This window comes from Macrosteles quadrilineatus, unplaced genomic scaffold (genome assembly GCF_028750875.1).
Source record: "Macrosteles quadrilineatus isolate MER2022 unplaced genomic scaffold, UCM_ALF_1.0 Scaffold_8__2_contigs__length_117827958, whole genome shotgun sequence".
NCBI lineage: Eukaryota > Metazoa > Arthropoda > Insecta > Hemiptera > Cicadellidae > Macrosteles > Macrosteles quadrilineatus.
In genome coordinates, this window is record NW_026542601.1 from 84,904,633 (window position 1) to 84,927,630 (window position 22,998).

The 22,998-nt window shown below is 35.9% G+C and overlaps 1 protein-coding gene across 3 annotated transcripts in view; it reads right to left on the minus strand.

The window, feature by feature from the left end:
* The window catches only part of LOC128999383 (protein spire-like), a 191,309-nt gene that overhangs the window by 18,183 nt on the left and 150,128 nt on the right, over nt 1-22,998 (minus strand). For all 3 annotated transcript variants that reach the window (XM_054425863.1, XM_054425864.1, XM_054425862.1), the window contains one exon: nt 1,815-1,906. In XM_054425863.1, the coding sequence (XP_054281838.1) occupies nt 1,815-1,906 (92 nt within the window). The remainder of the gene's footprint in view (nt 1-1,814; nt 1,907-22,998) is intronic.

Consider the following 22,998-nt stretch of genomic DNA (forward strand, 5'->3'; position numbering starts at 1 on the left):
GAACCTAAAAAGTGGTTTTCAAAGTGATCTCTGTCTGTGTCAGTGTGTGTGGATATGCACAGAGCTACATTACCACACATGTAGTCCGATTTTGATGACATTTTGTATGTAGCCTAGGTAGGTACCTTTCGTTTCCAGATTTTTCATTTTTCGAAATTTTAATTTTTTAATGGTGATATTCTATAAAACCCATAAAATAACGGAAAGTTTTCTCAAAAATGACTCGAACGATGCTGAAAAATAGTTCTTTATCGTCCTTTAAATTTAGAAGAAAAACATGCAGCCACCATGGCTGGTAAATAAATGATGGTTCAAAAGTTATTGCAACTTTTGTGGTGTTCCCTATAAAATATTGAAGTTACTACTCATTATAAAGGTTATTAACGAGCTACAGTTATGGAAGAAAGTATGTGTGAGAATGATTAAATCGTTTATTTGATCATGCGTTCGTGTTGGCCTAGGTTAGAGATGGTGGATTGAGTTAAAACACTAAGTATCGGAAATTATTTACGATTAAAAATTGTAATCATTCAGATTTTTACTGATAGATCTTTTAAGTTGAGCATGGTAAATATTCTACATCCAAGGTAATCAAACCAGAAACACTTAACAAGAAATAATTTCTGACTCTGTTCGCAACGCAAAGTGTTTCTTTCTTGTTAGTGATAAACAAACTTCCAATACCTTTGGCACATGATAAGAACACGAGTTAAATTGGTAGTACATGGACTCTTGATACAGTGCCTTTGCTTTGGTATCAATGGAAGCCACTTCACTTGAGTGGGGGCAAACAATTAACTGAATCAGTAACTAATTACGTTAGACCTACCGTAGTGGACTATTCCGCCCTAAAACAAGTGTTCAACAAAACTAACAATATTTTGAGGTACGAATGGAGTTTTCGATTCAACATTCAACCTAAACACATCCTACACATGCCTAGCTGGCATGTGGGTTTTTAAGACACATGCTTGGCTTTTGATACATAGATTTACGTTACAGATAAATTGGTAAAGCAATCTTTAACGATCAATTACACTAATTTCAATTAGAAACAAATATACCGTTACTTTCATACAATGACGTCTTATGTTTTTGGATCGCGTGTAATTTTGGAACATCCTGTATATAAAGGACACCAAGGTGTCCACCCAAGCATTGTTCTAGCCTCTGGTGCAACCCCGCCCATGTGGTATAAGGGATATTGTTGTTATAAGAGGTTCAAAGTTGTTGTAATCTATGGGGCCACTAAAAATCTAAACTACTGTATTTTTTAAATGTTCTGTTAAAACAACACACCAGGGTACATTTCCTTTGTTTTGGTAATGTTTGAAAACATATTTCTACAACCTTTAATCTAACATCCTTTTTTTATAGAATTATCATCCTTAAGGATCAGATGAACACAATTTTAAGGAGAGAATTTCAGTTTATTATATAGGGGGAATTTTGCTGTTTCAGTATTTGTGTTCGTTGTTTTACCTATTTAAAACTATTGAAACGATCTAGTAATAATCGCTGGATTTCTTGTCCACTACCTGTATAACCTAAGATGATCGTACGGTCCGTGAAAATGACCTAATCGTAATTCGTATTTAGTCTCATTTGGGGCATTTTAACGTTATCAACATAAAACATTCAAACAGTGTTTGTAAACTATATTAAGACCGAAAGTTTACTACCACTGTTCGAATTCAATGCTTAATGCATTTACTGATTGTCTGTGGAAGCTTAGGAAGTTTACTACTGATAGGATTTGTTTACCAAAATTGTTATGGAGATTACTGAGATAAGCGTGATAATTGTTTATTTACCTCGATGGCTGAGAAGTCGACTTTGATGAGTCGTCTTGTCGCTTTGAGAGGAGTCGTCGAGTCCGGCTGCATCGACTCATCGAACGGAACAACTGAAACAATGGGAATACGTAAATACATACAATATAAACAAAGCTTTAAAAATTGCAAAGGATCAACAAATAACACTAAACTTGGAGAAACCAGTTAGTAATATACAGGGTGTTAAAAAAAGGTGGGGACATATTTTACGTAGTGAATCCTTCGGTCAAAATAAAGAGAAAATCAAGAATAACATTTTTTCCAAAATCGCTTTGTTATCCAGTTATCCGCCATTTTGTATTTTTTACATAAACATTTTTATCTTTGAGTTTTTTCAACCGATCTTTATAAAACTTGGTAACTTAGTGAAACTTTGGCAAACCTGACTTATTCTACCCCATTTTACAACTAAAGATCGTAATATTTAAGCTATTTCTTATTTGATCTCCTTGAATTTGGTGTCGTTTGATAAGGAATTAAAAATGCTAAATAAAAGTATTCTTGACATTTTTTTCATAAAATCAGCCATTTTCTTTGTAATTTAAGGTTAAAAATTTAAATGGCCACCATTTTAAAAATGTTTGGTCTAATCAAGATTAGTTTTTTTCTCTTCTACTTCAACATACATATCAAGATTCATCAAGATCGGTTGAAAAAACTCAAAGATAAAAAAGTTTATGTAAAAAATACACAATGGCGGATATCAGGACAACGAAGCGATTTAGGAAAAAATGTTATTCTTGATTTTATCTTTTTTGACCAAGGAATCACTACGTAAAATATGTCTCCACCTTTTTTGAACACTTTGTATATGTTGTAACGAACACGACATAAATTAAATTCACGAAAATACTCGATACCAGAAACGACCTCAAAATTGAGGACCTTTACAGAAATAAAAACTTGACGTTAAAAACTTAGAAGAACAAATACGTGATGTATATGACAACTATTGTGAAATACTGCTGGATTTAATCGGGTAGGAATAATGCAACGAATTAACCTAACTGACTACGACAATATGAAGGAGAATCAAAAATACATTTGTTGTTTAATTTAAATAAATAGCTAAATACCAAGTAATTCCTATACACTAGTAGTAGTTAATACCTAGCATAGTACACAGAGAACATAACTAAACCTTACAAACTAAATAACCATCCTACTTTTTAGTTACGGTTAGGTTTGCGAAATTAATTAAAACTGAACCTGTCATTGTAGAGATATGCGACTAGAATTTACTAGCCCACTTTTTACACCTAACCTGGTGCACAAACGTAAAAAAAATAAAAAATAAAACTTATTTTAACATTGTAATGTATAATAAAACAAATTATTTGAAAAATTTATGTTTGAATTTTTGTAATCAAGTAGAAGCTGATGATTTGACAAAATAGCACCATCTGTTAATTTTATACAAACCAAAGTTACAAAGCACAATAAAATCCATTGTGCATCCAAAGAGATATAAAGTTTATACCATTTTTTCAAGAGTATCAAAAGAATTTGTTTAATACTAACTTGATTATTGATTTTGTACCAACTTAATTCTGCTGTGTAAAAATATTCACACAACGCTGCTGTTGACGATGTAAATTATCTAGAGTTGAAAGCAGAAAATAGACAAGAGAGTTAATTAACTGATAATTAATAAATGAGATTATTCATTGTTTCAACGAAAGCTGGTGGATTATACCTCCATTGTTGCGTTCTTTTGCTAAACAGCTGATCTAGATGGATTTCTTTTTTCTATGTAATTATTTCATAAAAAGATGTCTTTTCGTTTTGTGATTTTTAAAAGAGGGGTATGGTGTTTTTTAATTTGATTGCTTACAGAGTATGTGATTTATTTCTCAAAGAAAGAATCGATGTAAAAGTATTGTAGATTCCCTCTGAACATCTACTCAATCAAGATCTTGCGAAATGGAAGTAGTTAATCTTAATAGAAGCCAGCCGAGTGTAACCCCATCCACTCCCAGTCTATATTCAGTTTGTCAGAGGTGATCACTTTTAAATTATCTGATAAAGTTATTCCATTTATACGTCAGTGCTATAAATAATTGTAAATGACATGATTCGTCACAGGAAACCAACATACCCAAGCTATCCCCCCCCCTCCCACAATAGGTTCTAGATTTGAGTTCGTAGTTTAATCGTGACTATAGACAAATTTGTGTAGTATTTAAGAAAATGGATGAGATCTAAAATATTTGGACGAGCTGTGCAATTTTAGAATTGGAAAATTGGAATTTTTGAAAATCTTAAAACCGTCAAGTATATGTATGTCAGGATGTAACATCCTGGTATTTCAAGAAAACGTTTATATTTATATCCACGAACGACCAAGAGTCCTAAAACCCATTTTAATGCGAGATAACACTGAATAGGCTTGGAACAATAAATGATAAACGCTTCAACAAATTAGTCTTCGGGATAAAACCACAACAAATCACAGACAAGATGAGCTGACGTATACGTGTAACGGAATACGACTGAGAAGCTGCAGCTCCGAAGATGGCATCAGCAACTAGGCCGAAACGTAAAAACTGTGTACGATGTTGATGTGACTCTGAAATTCCCTAAATATCACGACAGTGATATGGTGCGTAGCCGTATAAGTCTCCCCTCTAATAAAGTAGTTACTTGGATATCAAAATTTCCATTTTTCTGTATTGTTATACAAGACACACTATCGGTATATAGAAGGCCAGTGTGGTGCGGGAGTAGGTCGCCAAACGAGCGAATGTAGTCGTAAATCGGTCTGGAAATGTCAAGTCACAAAACAAGGACGATGACTTTGCCATCTTGTGAAGGCAGTTAAGGCGACTTGTGTCAGAGATGGGGCAGATAATGGTCACATGATCTGTGTATTATTACAGGTATTGAGAGGTTTAGGAGCTTGAACTTAAATAATGCATATGCGCTTTTTAATACAATTGAACAGTCAATTAATTTGCTATTTTATGCGTTTCAATTGACAATACCATTACAAACCTAAACAATAAATAAACACCCTTCAACTACAGTGTGTTAAACTATAAAAAATCCTAGCTGAGGAAAAACTGGGAAGGAACCAACCAAATCTGATTGGGAATTTAAAATACATTCCAATGCATTACTCATTTATACTAACACCTGACTTCCCATGTAATGTAAATATTTGAAGCCAAAAACCGTTGTGCAATCTGTTGAGATGGTCACCAACTAATGACAATATTCTGTGTTAAGTAATTAATCTTTTAGCTTTTTTATTTAGTTTTTTTTTATTAATATTTAACCCAATACACTAGTAAACTAGTGAGATGGTCTTGAACATCATCTATTTTCTTCGCTTCAAATGTTTACATTACATGGGAATTATAGTCTGTGTATATTTAATGCTAACATGTACACGTTGTAGTCATATCAGATTCGGCAAAGACGTTTTTGCGAGGTTGTTAGACGGGTTCTGCCACACGCGAAATACAATATCACGTTTGCCAACTGAAACGTGATATCATGCAGAGGAAGGAACCAGTTTTACCAACTTGTTAGAAAATAGCGAGGTTTCACAAATTACAAAAAATATTTAAAGTTGTGTATATTCCCCATTATAAACGAATATATCAACTGGCGTACTGGGTACAAAAGGTCAACATAAAACTGTCTATGGAGGCGTTAAAGTAAGGTAATGCGACAAGGCACGCAAGAAGCCTGAGAAATGCATTTCAATCCAATAATCAATTATCAAGCAAAAAGCAAGCGTTGGTCAGGGCTAGAGGATTGCGCGTAACAAAATTGGGTCGGATTTGATGTAAAAAATACTAAAAGTCATTGATTAGCTTGTAGGATTAGATTTTTGACTAGGTACTATTTAAACGTATTGTACCAGCTAGGAAATGTTAAGCTACACTATTCTTAGCCAAGTGTGTTACTAGACCTATTGTCTAGGTTTCATAAGTACTAAGAATAAGTCGTAGAATTACGATATAAATAACAATTTAAAATTCGGAGGACTTTTGTCTTAAAGATCCATTAGATGGAAATCCTAAACTGAAAATAACCTTTGTCTTCACTTATTATCATCATTTAATTCCTCTTCCGGGTACCTTCTATCATCACATTACATTAACATAACTGTTTGTAAATGGTTTATCACTAAGCCATTAGCATCCAAGATAAAGTTAGTTCCAAAACCTTTGTATTCCAAAAGGATATGATTTATTGTACCTACCTTGTAATTTCGGATCTTTCGACACAACAACTTTTAATGTTCAGTTCTGTATTTGGGAGAAAAAAATATCACAATACAAGTAGGCTAAGCGTCAAAATTTTTTGTACGTTAAGAAAATCGAAAAATCATTTAGAAATTGATTTTGTATGAATAAAACACTTAATTTGCCTCATACATAAAAAAATACACTATTCAAGGAATATAATGATGGCACCCACAGAAAGACACTACAGACAAAGAAATGGGCTTGAATGAATACAGCACCGCAGTACTGTATGTATGGCCAACTTAATTCAACTAGGCTATGCAGATGCATCAAAACATCGGCGACTATAACCGTAATATACTGAATCTTCTCGTCATCCTTGCAACTACTGTAGTTATAAGAAACGCACACATACTTTTAGGCAATTCCTATCGATAACAATCCAGTCGGTCAAATCCAGCAAAACGCGCAATTATTGACAAACCGTTATTGCGTGCCATTGCTGTTAACGGTAACTAGGAAGCGACTGTGTTAATTGTTGCGTTTGTAGCTAGCAATCGGCGCAACAAAGGATTGCGCTATTGCTCTCGACGGCGCAATCTTGCGCACGTTATAATTACATTCACATAGCCACGCCCTCCGTTGTGCAATGGGTCCGGTCACTGAGTTATTCGGTAGAGCAAAGTTCAAGGACAGAATAATGATGGCAGTAATTTAAACCTAATATAACCTTTCTAACTTTGCTCCCGGAATTAGGTTCATATTTTCAATCCAAATCTTTAATACCTGGATAATTCGAATATAATTTGGATTTGACGTGATAACGATAGGCCAACAAGTACCGAGAAAAATTAACCTAAAACGCAATTTGCAACATTTACTGGTTATCAAAGGAAATCGATCTACGTGTAGTCATTAGTCTTATGGCGTTTTAGGAGCGACCGCCTTAGATTAACTTACTTGGTCGAATAATCAAAGTGTGTACTTTTAGAAAGCAATTTATCATACGTTGAAGATATTAAGTTAAATAGTAAAATATTAAATTCTAGTTTATTATTTAGGTTTATCCTAGCTAACACAGCATTTAAACCAAGTATACAACTATATATTGCCTTCAAAAAGGAGGCATTCTAAAGCTTAGATCACAACGGAAATAATTTACAACTTACTAAACAATACAAAACTCGAAAGTTGGAAACGTAGAGATTCATTTGTAACCAAACTCACAACTTTTACACTCATAGTTGTATGGTTTGAAACCTCACATAACACAGAACTAAGTAAACCCAATACTGTAGTATTAGAGGCAAACGGTTCCTACTGATCAAAGGGAAACTGAGCGATGCCAGAAGTAGATCAATGTGAGGTCAAGCGACATTGAGTGAGGGAAAGATCAAAGGAAGAGCTGTGTGATCGACAGAAGCTTAACCGAATATCCTTTATTGTATTGGAAATAGTAATAAACCCTTTGGAAAATATATCCGATGTAATATTTCCAATACATCTGCTCTCACATATTGCACTTTTTGCAACGTTCAACCATTTCAAAGCGTGTAACATCGACTTTTGAATGCTGAAATCCCATCCCATTTATACAGACTATGTCATAATTACGGACATTTTCCAACACGATTGGTAGAACTAATTTTTGCAAAATTTCTAATTTTTTTAATTTTTTTTTTTATATATACAGTAATTATATATAAAATAAATCTCAAAGAGTGATAATGCGAATCGATTAAAGTTTCTTAATTGAAGGAAAACGTCAAAGCTCATCTTAAGCTTCTGACGAGTAAACAAAAACAACACCAAAAACCAGAGATTTCGTAACAAGAGTGACGAAAATATACAATCAAGTGAAATGCACAAAACACTCCGCCGCGAAAGTCCTCCCGGAGGCTGAGAAGAGAGTAACAGATTACTGGAGTAACGGAACTGCCACAGCTGGAGTCACGAGGTCGTGTGTGACGTCATACCCACCACCTGGCAACAGCTGATTGTGAAGTCTCAATCATTGTACCTGTGCCTGTAGGATAGTCGATATAAGTATTTAATGAAGAATATAACTGTTTAAAACTCTTTTTTGGGCCAAACAAAAGTGTCAAAATAATGAAAAAAATATATACTAAACAGCTGATTCGTCCTATTGTTACGTGACACTAAGAAAGATTGAACAGCTGATTGTGAAGTTATAATGAACAACCTTACAGAAAAGATAAGCCATAGCCAACTTTAAGGCCGTGGCGTTGGTGTGTGGCCTATTGCCACTGTAATAACCATAATTACAAAGGTGTACACATAAACATTGCGAGAAGCTCCATTATGAATAAGTGAAACAGCTGTTGCAGTAGGCCGGGTCTGCGCTGTTGCCATTATGTCTCACCGTGGCCTTTAGGAGCTAAGCTTATGATACAAATCGTAATTTCTCTTGTTTTTAACTTTTCTTACATAAGAATTCTTAAAGTATATGTGCTTAAAACACATTATTTAACCCTTATAATTCTTAATGTAGACCAATAAAATAAATGTATTAAGTTGATTTAGCAAATGTGGTAAACATGCCGCTTATACATAATGAAAGATAAAGATAGTACTATTTGGAGAGTAAACATTTACGCCTACAGCGATTAGTCAAGATGATTCACTGGATTTTCACATATTATGGAAGGTTAGTCAAGGTTATAACATTATGAAACATTAAAAAATACATTTTACATCCTGTGAATATGTATTATGTAGTGTATAAGTGATACTCCAGATAATAATATACAGTAGTGTACACACCACGGTCTTTCTCTGTACTCTGTACCATGAATCTTTAACAACAATGTCATTTGAGTTGAGCTATACGATGAAGTAGACAAATCTGGAATCGATAAAGACATTTGTTCACACGACAGGTGAATGCCTCAGGTTACAATGATGTCCGGGGCGTGAAAAATCATCTCCCTGGAAAACATGATATGAAAATATGATTTTTGAAAAAGTATAAATCAAGAATTTTGAATATGAAATTATAACGTAATAATAAATAGGTACTCTTTGCAAAAAGACGAAGTAAACTAAAACACGTAATACGCAGCTATACACTAAACATATTACAAAAAGAATACTAGTTGAAAACAAAAATTGAGTTACTTTTAGGATAGAAGTAGGTTACTTATAAAACACAAATTATTATTTCGGGAGAATCTAAAAAAACGAATGTTTCATAAATTGGAAAATGCTGAATAAAAAAAGCTGAATCTAACAACAACTTGAAACGTCTTATTCTAGAACGTTGCTAGGATGTTATCGATCGTTCTATGACACTGTTTGGACAAGTGGAGAATACACCAGTATTGATTCTGGCAACACATAACCAACAAGACAAACTTTTGGCCCACATTTCGTAGTCGAACTCAGCTATACCATGTAGTTGGACATAAGTAGGGAGATAAATGCAAACCATGAATATTTAAAATGACAATTGAATTTGTTTTGTAACACATTATTTTAGTAAAATTGGACTACAGGTGTAGTCTGTAGCTAACACACATCCAAACACAAAGGCATCCCTTCGAAAACTACCTTTTTGGGTTCAGAGGGACCCAAAACGGATATTTACACCCAAAGCTCAAACTAGAAAATGTTTACGAAAAAAGTCCTTTTTATATACTATGTATAGGGGAAGAAATTAAAAATACAGAGTTAAAATGTGTATGCGCTGTGCGTCTGTGCCTCTTCTTTTAATTTAGAAGTAACTCATGTAAGGGATGTATAGATATGGCGGTAAAGAGAATAACCACCTAAAAGCTTCAATGAGAAACATTTCTTGAGGGAAACATCCATACAGATTAGGTGACCTTTACCACCTGAGTAACGCCCCGGCCATAGTCATAACTTATGATAAGCAGCACTATAGACACTATGTATATACGGATAACGATATATAAATAACGTTGTACCATGGCAAATGAATTGTAATTGTTTATTGATAACTGATTGAAATCGCCTTTATTTTTAAAACTTTAAAAACTCTATCTTAAGCTGTAAAATGTTAAAATATATTTTAGTTGCATTGCCATTTTGAAAGATTATACACATTAAACAACATAGTACAACAGTAATGCTTTAAACTAAATTTAACTCTGTGAAACACTGATTATACGTAAAATAGGTACATCGTTCTTGGGTCTGATACGAAATGGTTCTCCCTTTGCAAGATGGAAAATGCAACATTGTTTAGTTTCTAGCAAACTGTTGCAATATATTCTTTTGACGACTATAGTTCGGCCGCTTAGAAAACGACCTGCGCGCTAATGCTAAACCAATGCTGGAGGAGGTCGCTTTCTAAGCGGCCGAACTATAATACAAATATACGCCTGCAATCAACTACTCCCGCATCATTCGGCACGTAACCACTTTCGCTAACAACTCAGAGAACAAAACAGCAGTACGTATCCATTAACAGGCGACATCTCATGATAGACACAGACAGACAAACATACTAAACAAACGACTTTCACTATGTACCAAGAGTTATCTGGACATGCCCCACATTCGTATTGTCCAGTGCCCCAGTACAGCGTCTAGCAACTGGGGCATTCTCATCAGCTTACAACATGGATCTGTACTCACGGAACACCCTGTAGTGTTTCCTGGTCTCATGAAATTGCGAGATGCGTTTCTGCATTTACGTGTTGTTCGTTGTGTCTTTCAACACCAATGGTCTTTTAGGTAGAAAATTATAAGAAGGTGACATGTTTAGAAGAAGTTTTAGTGGTACGAGTAGCTCAATGAAGTATGTAAAGTGTTTTAACATAAAACGGTCTTTTCTATTGGGAATTGATAGGTAATTTTAAAACTGCGTAGTAATTAGTTTGTCTCCCGATAGAGTAAGAACTAATTTAGCTTATAGTGATTTTGCTTGTTTTACTAACAATTTCCACAATTTTTGCTGAACAACTTGCACAAAGTAGCAGACAACTTCAATCAGCTGTTTACGAGGTCAAATGGTCGAAGTCGCATTCACATCAGGTATATTACTGTGACCCCAGTTGACATAAGCAGAAACACTGATCTAACGGTGCATAAAATGTATAATTTAGCTGTGTGACGTTTAAAGATGCAAGGGTAACAGAACACCGGAAACTACTTCAGCACTATACATGCGCGCTAAGGTACTTAGGCCCCGTTTATGCACCAAGTGCGGGAGCGGGGCGATAGCGGGCCCGCTCCCGCTGTAAATGAGTCTGTTTATGCACGAAGAGCGATAGCGGTAGCGGTTGGTTAAAGGAGAATGGAAGGGGGACACAGTCTTGCCAACTCAAACTCTGCCAAATAATTAACAAAACTATTTGTCCTAAGTGCACGTGCGCGTGGGTCAAGTTGGCAACCCTGGCTTCAGCCCAAGCAACCGCTGCGATTCCTAACTACACAGCGGGCGAATTAGAAATCGCAGCGGGAGGTCAACCGCTATCGCTATCGCTCTTGGTGCATAAACAGCCCCATTTAACTCAATGGTGTTATAAATCGCTCCCGCTGTCGCTTCCGCTACCGCACTTGGTGCATAAACGGGGCCTTTAGTTGGCTGTGTTGGAATGAATAATGAATTTCCTATCACAGTTTGTCAGGCGTTTTGAACAAACTATTACACTTAGTCAAAAAATTCACAAATGTTGCAATACCTACTGAATTAATTTAACTTAATTTAGCTTTAGGAACAACATTACTATGTACAGTAACAGTAACTTGTGTTTAAGGTATTTTGATGAAACTCCATTTATAGGGAGGAATTAACTTAAAAAATCAATGGACGTTGAAATTCAAGTTTGGAAAACCATTCGATTAAAAATTATAAACGAATCCTCATGTTACATTCTGCGTTTAAGGAGTGTTTTTATCTTTTGTGTACCGCTTAAAAAAGACGTTCAAGGTTATTTGAAAAGGAAGAGATTGAGGTAATCTACCTTCATAGAAGGAAGAACGAACCTTTCTATATTAGGAGCGTTAGCTAGGAATGGCATCTTAGAAGTAAAACAATTAGGATTCCTTAGAACACTGTAGTACCTGTGAACTTGCTGTGCCAGGACTCCGCGTCCTGTGCTTCTTCCTGGTCCACGGGCGACTCCTCCGGGAGGACGACCCCTGCTACGATAGATCCACTACTGACGATCATGAGGAGGTCTACCTTACAACCCGGGACACGAACACTGACACACACGGTAGAGAGTGCGAACAAGCATCAAACATTGGAGATTCCCCGAGCATTGCGACAGTCCTATGTGAGAACAATTTTGATGACCCTAAAGTTCCTACGTATTTATGGTTATAACTTTTGACTGTCCAAAACCTTCGACTTCCTAGTCAAAACTTTTGGCTAAGTCAATAGTCATAACCTATATACAAACAAGGCAAAGATGAAGTCTTTTATTTACAAACGGATAAATTACGTTGTCGTACTAAAATCAAAATCTATAGTAAATAATTGAAATCAATAGTTTCGAAATACTAGTGATTGTACTGCATCATTCGTACAATAGTTTGACAATTAAGTAATTATCTCAATGTTGAGGTACTACATACAAAATTTGAGTCAATATTTGTTTTAGTTGTTGTATCTTATATATCTTGAAGAAAACCTTGAAGAAAATGCAATCAGCAAAATTTTAAACTCAAGTATTAAAATAGGACAACAGTACTAATAAGGATTTTAGACTTATAGTTGTACAATTTAAGTGTAAGAACGTCTTACTAATATTGCGTTGTACAACTTAAATATTCGCATTTCAATCAAACAATGTTTACTTATTTTGCTGACACATCAAGAAAGAAACGCAAATGTGAAATTTAATCAACATAAATCAAATCACTTCCAAATTTCAAAAACAAACATTGTTGACGCTTACACAACACCCTCTTATCACATTCACTACCCTAAATTTGTAACCTAGATCCCCACAGGTCCCACACTCCAAACTCAACCTAAATCACCCCAATATCTGCCTAAACAACTTGTGACTCGCACTTGGTCACATAACACCACAGGATGAGTCACGAGTCACGCACGGGGTTGAATGTGACTGACAACACAAGGGTGGTTGGAGCGCCTGCGCGGCTACATTGACGTGACCTGCGCCTACCTACACGTGACGTCACAGCTGAGCTCAGCCGCCCGGGTGACACAAGCCTAACTGGGTTGGGGCAGTGACCCACGCAGTATATAAATACATGTATTTCAGCAAAGGTAGGTTTAATGGTTTAATCTAATATCTTCGTCACTCATTCATGTGGGATGAATTCCGTACCACTGGGTTGGGGTAGTAACTCAGAAAGTATTTATATGCATATTTATTTAATCAGGTGTCAGGTGTATGTTTAAATTGCTTAGTTATCTTCGCAAAATCAGGTATTGACACTGTAGTTGGATGGTGAAATATGCTGTATCACTTGGAGCAGTTAGTGTTATGATGAGAACGATCAGAAGGCAAGGTGAACTAGAAATTAAATCTGGATGGTTATTATTTATTAGTAGGGTTTGGGAAAAATATATGATAACCCCAACGGTTGGGAATAACGTGTGTATGCATGTTCAAGCAAAATATAATCTTGGAAGAACCTTCCTCAGAATGTGCTTGGACTTAAGTCTCAAAATAAAATCGTAGAAAACGATAGATCAGAACGTAATCGCGTAAAGTGTTGAATTCGTTAATGGTTTAACATTTTAGACGTAATGCAAGTTAATTGTAGTTGAAACGTTGAAAAAAGTTACCATTTAAAAAGCAAAACCCCGTTAGATTCTGATGGAAATCTCAACACTTCCGAGGATATAATTCCTAACCGAACCATGAAACCAAAAAACTAAAGCTGCAGAAATGAAACAGTAGTTGAGGTTTTATTTCAATAACATCGTTGTAACACCTGTAAGATGTTGTAATGTTATGCATACACTCCCGCCATAATATTTGCACTTCCCGCCAATGTTACCAATCGTCCAATCATCCAGAGGAAAGTGACTTCACAACTCTCCGCCAATTACGGTAGTTCTCTACTTTCTCGAGCTTCTGAGCGTTCTCCTGTCTGAGGACTTGCTATATGGAAGGTTTAACTAATCTGTAATAATTAACGTTTCAACTTATAAAATTCATAAAAAATTTTTTTCATAAGCATAATTTGATGAAAGCGTCGAATTTGCAATTGCGAGAAAGAAGCGCTTAGAAACAAATGCAGCCTTTTAAGACGTTCTCTTCTCATACAAATTAAGACTCTGTATTTTATAGTTGACTAGTTAATACAAATTTTCTATACAAATAATCCACCCTCCCTTAAAAAACCAACAACCTCAGATTAGAAGAAAGAAAGAAGTACATCAAAACAATCAAAGACACTCATATATTTGTAGGAATATTTGCCTATCAAAAGTATTTTAGCTCCATCTAACAATAAATATTTGTGTCATTACTCCTAAACCAAACAGCGTTTCAACCAATTGCATATTGGGCCGGAGCGTAATGTGTTGCAATCATAATTCTTTGTTTCCAAACACATACTCTATATTTTTATTTAGTGAGATAAACAATTATTCTTGTAAATCATTTCGAAAGGTAAAACATGTTTAAAGTAATGTACTAAAACGTTGACTGATGACTGGACTAGCCTGTTGCTGAAGGAGTCATCGCTTCAGTGCCAAACTCTACTCTCTACTTGCATCATTGATAAGGTTTGAGACTGCTTCCTTCGACAGTTGTGAATACTTCATAAGATCACCCCCAGTTCTCTCGTAAACCGTGACTACGTCCTGCCCGGTCAAACTATAAGTGAAGGATAATTTTGTCATTATGTTGATTAATGTATTAGTTCAGAGTGTTAACGGAGCTACTACTAACCAGGGTCTGATCAAGAATGTGCAAATTCAGGAGTGTTTAACGTGTTTTCTAATTTGTAGAGGAGAGATGTGTTTGAAAAACAATGTACAGGCATTTAAATGTGATAAAAAATTTACGACCAAGAAGACATTTTTGTCAACATCAATACAACAAGACTGACTGACACACAAAAACTTCAGCAACACGAATGGAAAAAGAACACTTTTGTGTCTTGAATGTTCAATGCTGGTTGAGTTGAACAAATTTGTCCACATAATGACACTTGAGAAGAAAACTTCTAGGGCAATTTTGAACCATGATGATTCACATGCTTTTTGTTTGAATAGGTCGTTTTCCTGCTGCCCAAGTTTAGTTCGTCAAAACAGTTAGTACATACATTCAATGCGTTCAATGACAAGTTTCATCAAATTCCGTATCTTTTGGTGTGACCAGCCTCTGAAATTCGATCATGTGTGGGTTACCAACGAGAAACCCACTCTACCACCCAACAATTTGCCAACCCTTTAAAAATATTCCAAGAACAAAATGTATGTAATTTGCTGATTTCGATTGAACAAAACGTCAGCGCATGGCATCGGTTATCTGATTTCTGTAACACACATTCCAGACGCTGTAGCAGCCATAGCAGATTGACCAGGGACCAGAGGCCTCAGTGAAAGTAGGAGAGAGCACAAGACTGTCCCTGACTCGCCAATCGATTCAACACACTCTAGTTTACAAGATCAGAAGCCGGCTGGGATGTAAAGATGTAAAGCAGGACCGATTGTTGAATCGTTGAATCCGCAACTCACTCCAGTCTGGTCGCGTGTGAAAGTTTATTGAGATCAACAGCTTTGATCTTACTTTCACCTAATGTATACACTAAAATGGCTGTAGAGGAAACTGGTCTGAATGTGTTGGATGGGTTGTGCTGTTGTGTTGTCATGCAGCTGTTCAAAACGTCAAATAAGGGTTCTGCAGAATTGTTGCTGAATTGCTGATTATCATCACTTACTCTGGACAATGTAACTCTATCGTTTCCAATGATTGCTATCCTGACGATTTATTTTTTTACATGTGTGTTTAAGCAAAAACAGGGTAAAGTAATTTCTTTAATTAAAAAAAAATTCACTTTCTATGTTGAAAACGCAATATCTATTTCAGCTTTCGTTTGAGCTTTTAGTACAGAGTAGGAATGCGTTTAGGATCACCACTATTATTCAAGTTTCAAAGCTATAGCATTTTATTGCATGGGAACGGTCCAAACCCTGGTCTTGTTACTATTTACGTCAAACATTTGTCAGATAGCATCATTACATTAGTGTTGTAAGACGAAACGGAGGTAAAACATATTAATGAATGATTGGAAAAGCAAAAGGTTCAGATGAAAGTTCATTCCTAAGGCCTACTGTACAAATTAACATAAACTACCTTGAATATACAAAATTTTTAACGAAATCTACTTTTTAAATGTAGACACTTGTTAAAATGTCAAAACCTGAATTTTTTGTTGGATTGGCGTTTCTAAGACATCAAGCCGATAGCGGTTTGATTGCGGCAGTTAATTGAAAAATAATTGAGTTACGTGTTTATTTTCAAATTTCCCAGCCAAGCAAACATTTCAATTTAAACCCTCTTCTTCAACCCAACACTCTACTTTTCTAAACATCTTCTTAACATTTCTCACACCTTCTTCAACAGAAACAACACCAACAAGAGTGAAAGGGCCCGCATCAAATGATGCAATGAAAATCAAATCATCATTACTGGTAAAAGTGACACTGGGGAGGTATTTGCTGTAACCGTACGACAGAAATGACACACAGAAAGCATTGTGCTTCACCGTTGTGTTTGTTTACAATGAGCCACACTATTACCACATGTTTTGTACCATGACTGGCGTCTCTGTGGTTGGCAAGCAAGTGATTTTCATCGCCAAAGTTGAATTGTTCCTCACAAAACCACTGAGAAGAGAAATGTTGTTGTCATGCATTCATATTGCGAAATATTGGGTAGCCGAGTAAATAGACAGTTCGCTATTTCGAAGTAAAAGGCTCAATCTGGAAAATTGTCAATTTTGGATCGAGTTCCGACATAACATAATAATACACAAGTACACCAAACAATATTTAGCGTACAGATATTAGTAACTGCAACTCCATTCACTCGACTACCTTTTACTTAGCATTAACTGTTCTTGTAGCTGTGTCATAGCTTAGTTGTAAATAGTATTTTGATTAATTTAGTTTTAAATTTTTAAGAATATTTCTAATTTGATTTGTAATAGAGCTCGTCCCGCGCACAGGTCTTTTACGGCCTATGCGGGACTATTGTTCGTATGTTTTATATGTATATATTGTAAAAAATTTTTGGAAATAAAACAGATTTTGATTTGATTTTATTTGAGTTACCATTTGTAATTATACTATTTTCCATATCAAGTTGACTAGACTAAATTTGAACTTGAACTCCCAAAAATCTAAAACATTACACTGGTGTTAAATAAACAAACAATCATAAACACACCATTGTTAAAGGTTTGAAACAAAATACTGTATTGCGTTACGTAAATTATTGGAGTAAACTCTAAATACTTCTTGAGGAATGTCATTTTACGATTGATAATAGGTACTTGAATATTTAAAAGTAAAGTTATACACTAAAATAATCTGTCATCATTGATTATTAGAAAACGAAATACAGTACACTATTGTATTTTCATTATGTTGTCTATGGTACACTACTAATTGAAAAGACTAACACAGGAGTATCAAAAATGTATACCAAGCTGTTAATAAAATTTTCAGATTCCATCCACAACCGAGTAGGTGTTTACTACCGAAGTAGTTCCCAGAAATCAATAAAGTTTGCGACTTCATCTCTTGAGCGGATTTTACTACACCGTAAAGCTGGATCAGAGTAAAGCCGACTTAATGAAGCGTTTCCGTACTTTATGCCTCTTCTAAATCTTCTCCTCAACACACAAACAAGAATAAAACTTCAAAACAGATTTGTAAACTCTGAACAAGTGAACATTGAACGAGTCTCAGGGCAAAACACGTTTGGTTTTATCGTTCCTCCGACCTCGGTTCAGAAGAACCGAGAGAGAGAACCGAAGAACCGAGAGAGAGAACCGAAGAACCGAGAAAGCAAGAGCGACAACGGTGAATCGGCGACAAAGTGACAAAGACGGTCGTTGGCGAGGTACAATTGACAGCGAGGACACGTCCAGCAAGTAACGTGCTGAACGTGAATCACGTGGTTTGACAAGAGCACGTAGCGTGGCTGACAGTGGCGACGTGGTGTTCAGTGTTTTAGAACGATTCTTTGAAATTAATTCTGAGAAATGGCATTAGCTCGATGATGGTTCAGAATGATCTAATGTTCTTGATCATGGGGCCTGGCTCGATGGGCCTGGCTTCAATTGGGCCTGCCTATGAAACAGCTGATCTTGGAGAGAAGCAAAGCTCACAGATTTTTCATTCCATTCTACAGTCTACACTCATCTTGCAATTTTGTTTAGTTTCAAATAACTGCGATGGTAATTTTAGTTCACATGAGACAAAACATCGTGCAGACAGTAAGCGATTGCAAGCTAATATTTGACGATACTGCCAATTCACTTTATTAACTACATAAAAAATACGTTACAAGAAATGCACTACCGACCTAAATGCCAAAAAGACCTTGATCATTTAGAGTAATACTTACAATTACCGTTCGCTGTTAGCTGTTTTGGCTTGTTTTAATTTCATGAGGTGTTGTTTTGAGCAGCATTTGTCACGAATCTCCACATTAGTGATTTTTTACGCTTCCTTCAATAAAAATCGTTATTCAATTCACATTTAAGCATCCCAAACAACCTAGCATTGTTTAAGTGCCGGCAAATATACCTTTCGAACAACCATGAGTGCACTTCCTAGGAGTGGGAAAATGTCAGGACACTCTCAAACTAAATAAGCGTAGGGAAATCTTCCTTCTGAGAATTGTTGAGCAAATAATGCGGGTTTTATGGATATTAAACGCAGAGAAAGCCGCAAACCGAGCAACCCGGTTGTTCCGCCCGCATTGAGAGCCGAGTATTGAGGATATTGTCCAAAGGATTACTACACTTTCCCATCCAAGTCATCCTGCAACTAGACTGGAGTGTAGGTAACGTACCGTATCCGTTCACAAGGGTAGAAGAAGAGACGAAACTAGAGGAAACAAAGTACAAACAAGCATTACACCGATGACGAGACATAACTAAAACAATGGTGAAAATAGTTGGAACAACGAACGAAGAAAAAGAGAATGGTGTGCCGAGGAAAAGTCTTGTGTCACGTTCATCTTTTTTTCAAGCACATTTGAAGAAAGTGCAGTATAAATTTTATACAGGTCACATTTTTATGACATTTTGGATTTGAGGCTTGATTCTGTCTCAGGCGAAGAGATCCATTTGCAAGGACTTGACCTATGAGCAAAATCTAGATTCAGATCAAACACGATGTAAATATATTTGAAATTCTAAAATATTTCTGATATTCATTTCAATGCCAGTAAAACTTTAAACAGTTATGTAATAAATAGTTATTTCTGTTCAGTTCAGTATAAGTATAGCTGATGTAGACTTGAGCACACTTGAGGATGGAATGTTCCCCCTTCCTCTTAATGTAAGTCTTCAGCGAATGATTGAAAATTTCTGAAGTCAAGAAGCACTCAACTGAAGACGTGTTTGGTAATTGTTATCTATTAGTTCCTAGTGTGTGTTCACAATTTAACATCTCAAGCCAAACATTGTGATCTTATGATTCTTGATGGACTGGTAAACACACCAACAATTACTTTCTCAACGTCGACGAAGAATGTAGAGCTAAATAATGGGACATCCTTTCATCCAAGGAGAAACTCGTGGTATCCAAGCCATACTACAAATAGTTCTTTTGAGTGGGAAATTGCGAAAACTAAACGGTGTGCGTACGTAGGTTCAGCGTGACAGAAGTTTTATGTTTGTTTGAAGTTAGAAGATATAGTGTGTTTAAATATTTCTTCTAGTGTGACTTAAATATGAATTCAAGTTACTGCTGATGCACCCAATTTTCAAAAACAATTACACCCTTAGGCAAAATGTCAATCTTGGACCCTTGCAATACAGATCGTTATAGGTCCAAGAGTTACATAATCACAGCCCTTTCACTATATCCATCATCAATCCATTCTATGCCCTCTCTCTTTCTCTTGATCTCTCTAGCTTCATTTAACCGAGATCGCACGGTTAATTGTAACGATTTCATAACAATTACTACTTGTCCGACTTGCTGACATACAAATGAGAGTATGATGTTCAAATTAGTTTTTAAAATCGCTGTATTTCACGTAGCATCACGTTTATTGCAACAGTTTACTTACCATTCTCAATTTTCAAGTGACATAGCTTTAAGGGGTTGCCAAGCTTAATTGCACTCCCATGGCTTGATTAAAATTGCAATCTAATGCAATATCTGAACAATAGGCTATCTCAGTAGATAGAACAACAACTGGTATTTTAAATTATAATTATTACTAAAAGCGCCCTCATTTTTATAAACGGTCTTAACCTCGATTATAAAACTTTATGTTACCTAATGTAACTTGACCCACCATTAAAATTGACAAACCCCTTCTTGAGTAATCAAAGTAGACAATAAGTTGCAAATGAAAGCTTGTTGTCTTCATCTAGTGAAAGGCAAAGTCCTCAAGAGAACCGTATATCTTTGTTACAAGGACAACATAAACACAATAAAACCTCTAACAATATTTACGATCAACGCTCTTAACTCTAATGTATATGCATGCTGATACCTTCACCTCATTTACCTTTATACTAACCGCTTTAACTTATAAACAACTTATTACCCTACCAAAATTGTATCTAATAGTTTTATGTTAGTCAAAGAAGTCATATCCCGAAGAATAATTTCCTCTAAATAGAGTATTTTTCGTCTCCACACTTTTTTTCAATATTTTGCTTTAAAATAATAAGTTAGGTCTTATTAAACTGAAACACAATTCTTAAACTAAATTGATCATACAGAGTTTTCACTCTGTATGAAATATTTTACAAGACTACATCTAAAATTTGATCTTATAAATTTAGCGACCCCATTTCATGTCCGTATTACGAGGACGTTCCTTCAATAATACGTCAAATGTATATACATTACCACTAACTTTCGACCGAGAATCGATGAATGCGCTTGGTCTATCGATACAATCTGGGAATTTCTATAGCAAGGACTGTTTTAACTTAACCGCTTAGCTATCGAGATACTACAGCAGAATTACCGCCACTGATTGCTGTTTCGAACTTGCGCTTTCCCCTCGCTCAATAAAATCCAACTTGAAACATAACAGTCAGGATGTTGCCTATCGTTTTCCTCGGCAATCACACGCACTATTCTCCACGGAATGGTGACAAGAATGTCCCGCAGATCAACGACCGAGGCTGGCTTGATGACGCGGCGAGCAAGGACAAGCGAAACGCCGCTGCGACTCACCATCAGTCAATTATATGATGTCCAGCACCGCTACGCAATCTGGACGATTCTCCTCACTATGCAAACACTGGAACCGAGTACCGTATGTACCGAGGAATTGTCACCGAGAAGGCTCCTTGGCTGACTGGAATTGGAGGGAAATATCGTTCACTGGGAAGGTCCCTTGGCTGACTGGAATTGCATGGAAATATCGTTCACTGAGAAGGTCCCTTAGCTGACTGAATTGTATGGAAGTATCGTTCAATGAGATGGTCCCTTGGCTGACTGGAATTGTATGGAAATATCGTTCAGTGAAGTGGTTTCTTGGCTGACTGGAATTGTAAGGAAATGTCGTTCACTGAGATGGTCCCTTAGCTGACTGGAATTGTAAGGAAATATTGTTCACTGAGATAATATCACAGGTGACTGGAATGGTAAGGAAATATCGTTCACTGAGAAGGTCCCTTAGCTGACTGGAATTGTATGGAAATATCGTTCACTGAGATGGTCCCTTAGCTGACTGAATTGTATGGAAATATCGTTCACTGAGATGGTCCCTTGGCTGACTGGAATTGTAGAAATATCGTTCACTGAGATGGTCCGTTGGCTGACTGGAATTGGATGGAAATATCGTTCACTGAGATGGTCCCTTAGCTGACTGGAATTGTATGGAAATATCGTTCACTGAGATAATCCCTTAGATGACTGTAATTGTAAGGAGATATTGTTCACTGAGATGGTCCCTTGGCTGACTGGAATTGTAAGGAAATATTATTTACTGAGATACTTCTTTAACTGATTTAAATTGTGTGAACATTTCGTTAACTAAGATGGACTTGAAATGAAGAAAGTGAGTCATTACATATTTGAGACCATGTTTGTGGTGCTAGATTTATCGAACACTTTAAATGGTCAAGAAAATGTAGAGACCCCACTTTCATTCTTTTTTTATAAGACAAGTAGAGAAGATTCACTTATAAAATGGAATGTTTACTTCAAGGATTTGAACAGACGAAAGTAAGGGAAACACTTGCTTGCCTAATATATTAAGAAAGCTGTCTTAGTTCAATTCTGAGATTAGTGCTAATAAGCCTGAAGAAACTACGCAAGATAGATTTTAGGATTAACTAACAGAAATAAAGATGATTACTCCTAATTCAGGACACTTTTTTCCTAGAGCTTCTTTGCGATTCGAAACCATATTAAAAAAAATCTACATCTGTAATATTTTAACAATCGGTAAATAAAATTAAAGACGATAACAATGATTTCCAAAACTTAAGTATATGTGTTAGAATAAGATATTTATGACAAAACAAATTAAAAAAAAAGCTTCATTTTACTTGCTTGATCATAACTAATTCAATGGTAAGGCTAAAATAAAAATACTTGAGTATTCTTTCTAGCACGTCCTCCACTGACCCCTAAAAGTCAAGTGCTAGGCTAAAACCAGTTAGTCAACCTGTAATTTAGACCAACACAACATCAGCGGTCAATGACATTGATCATATGACCTTTGATCAGCTGATCGTGAAACGCCTGATTCGAAACTTAATCAGCTGTTTGCACGTACTTTTGCACGATTTAGTAATACGCGATGTAACTAAGTTATTATGATTGGTAA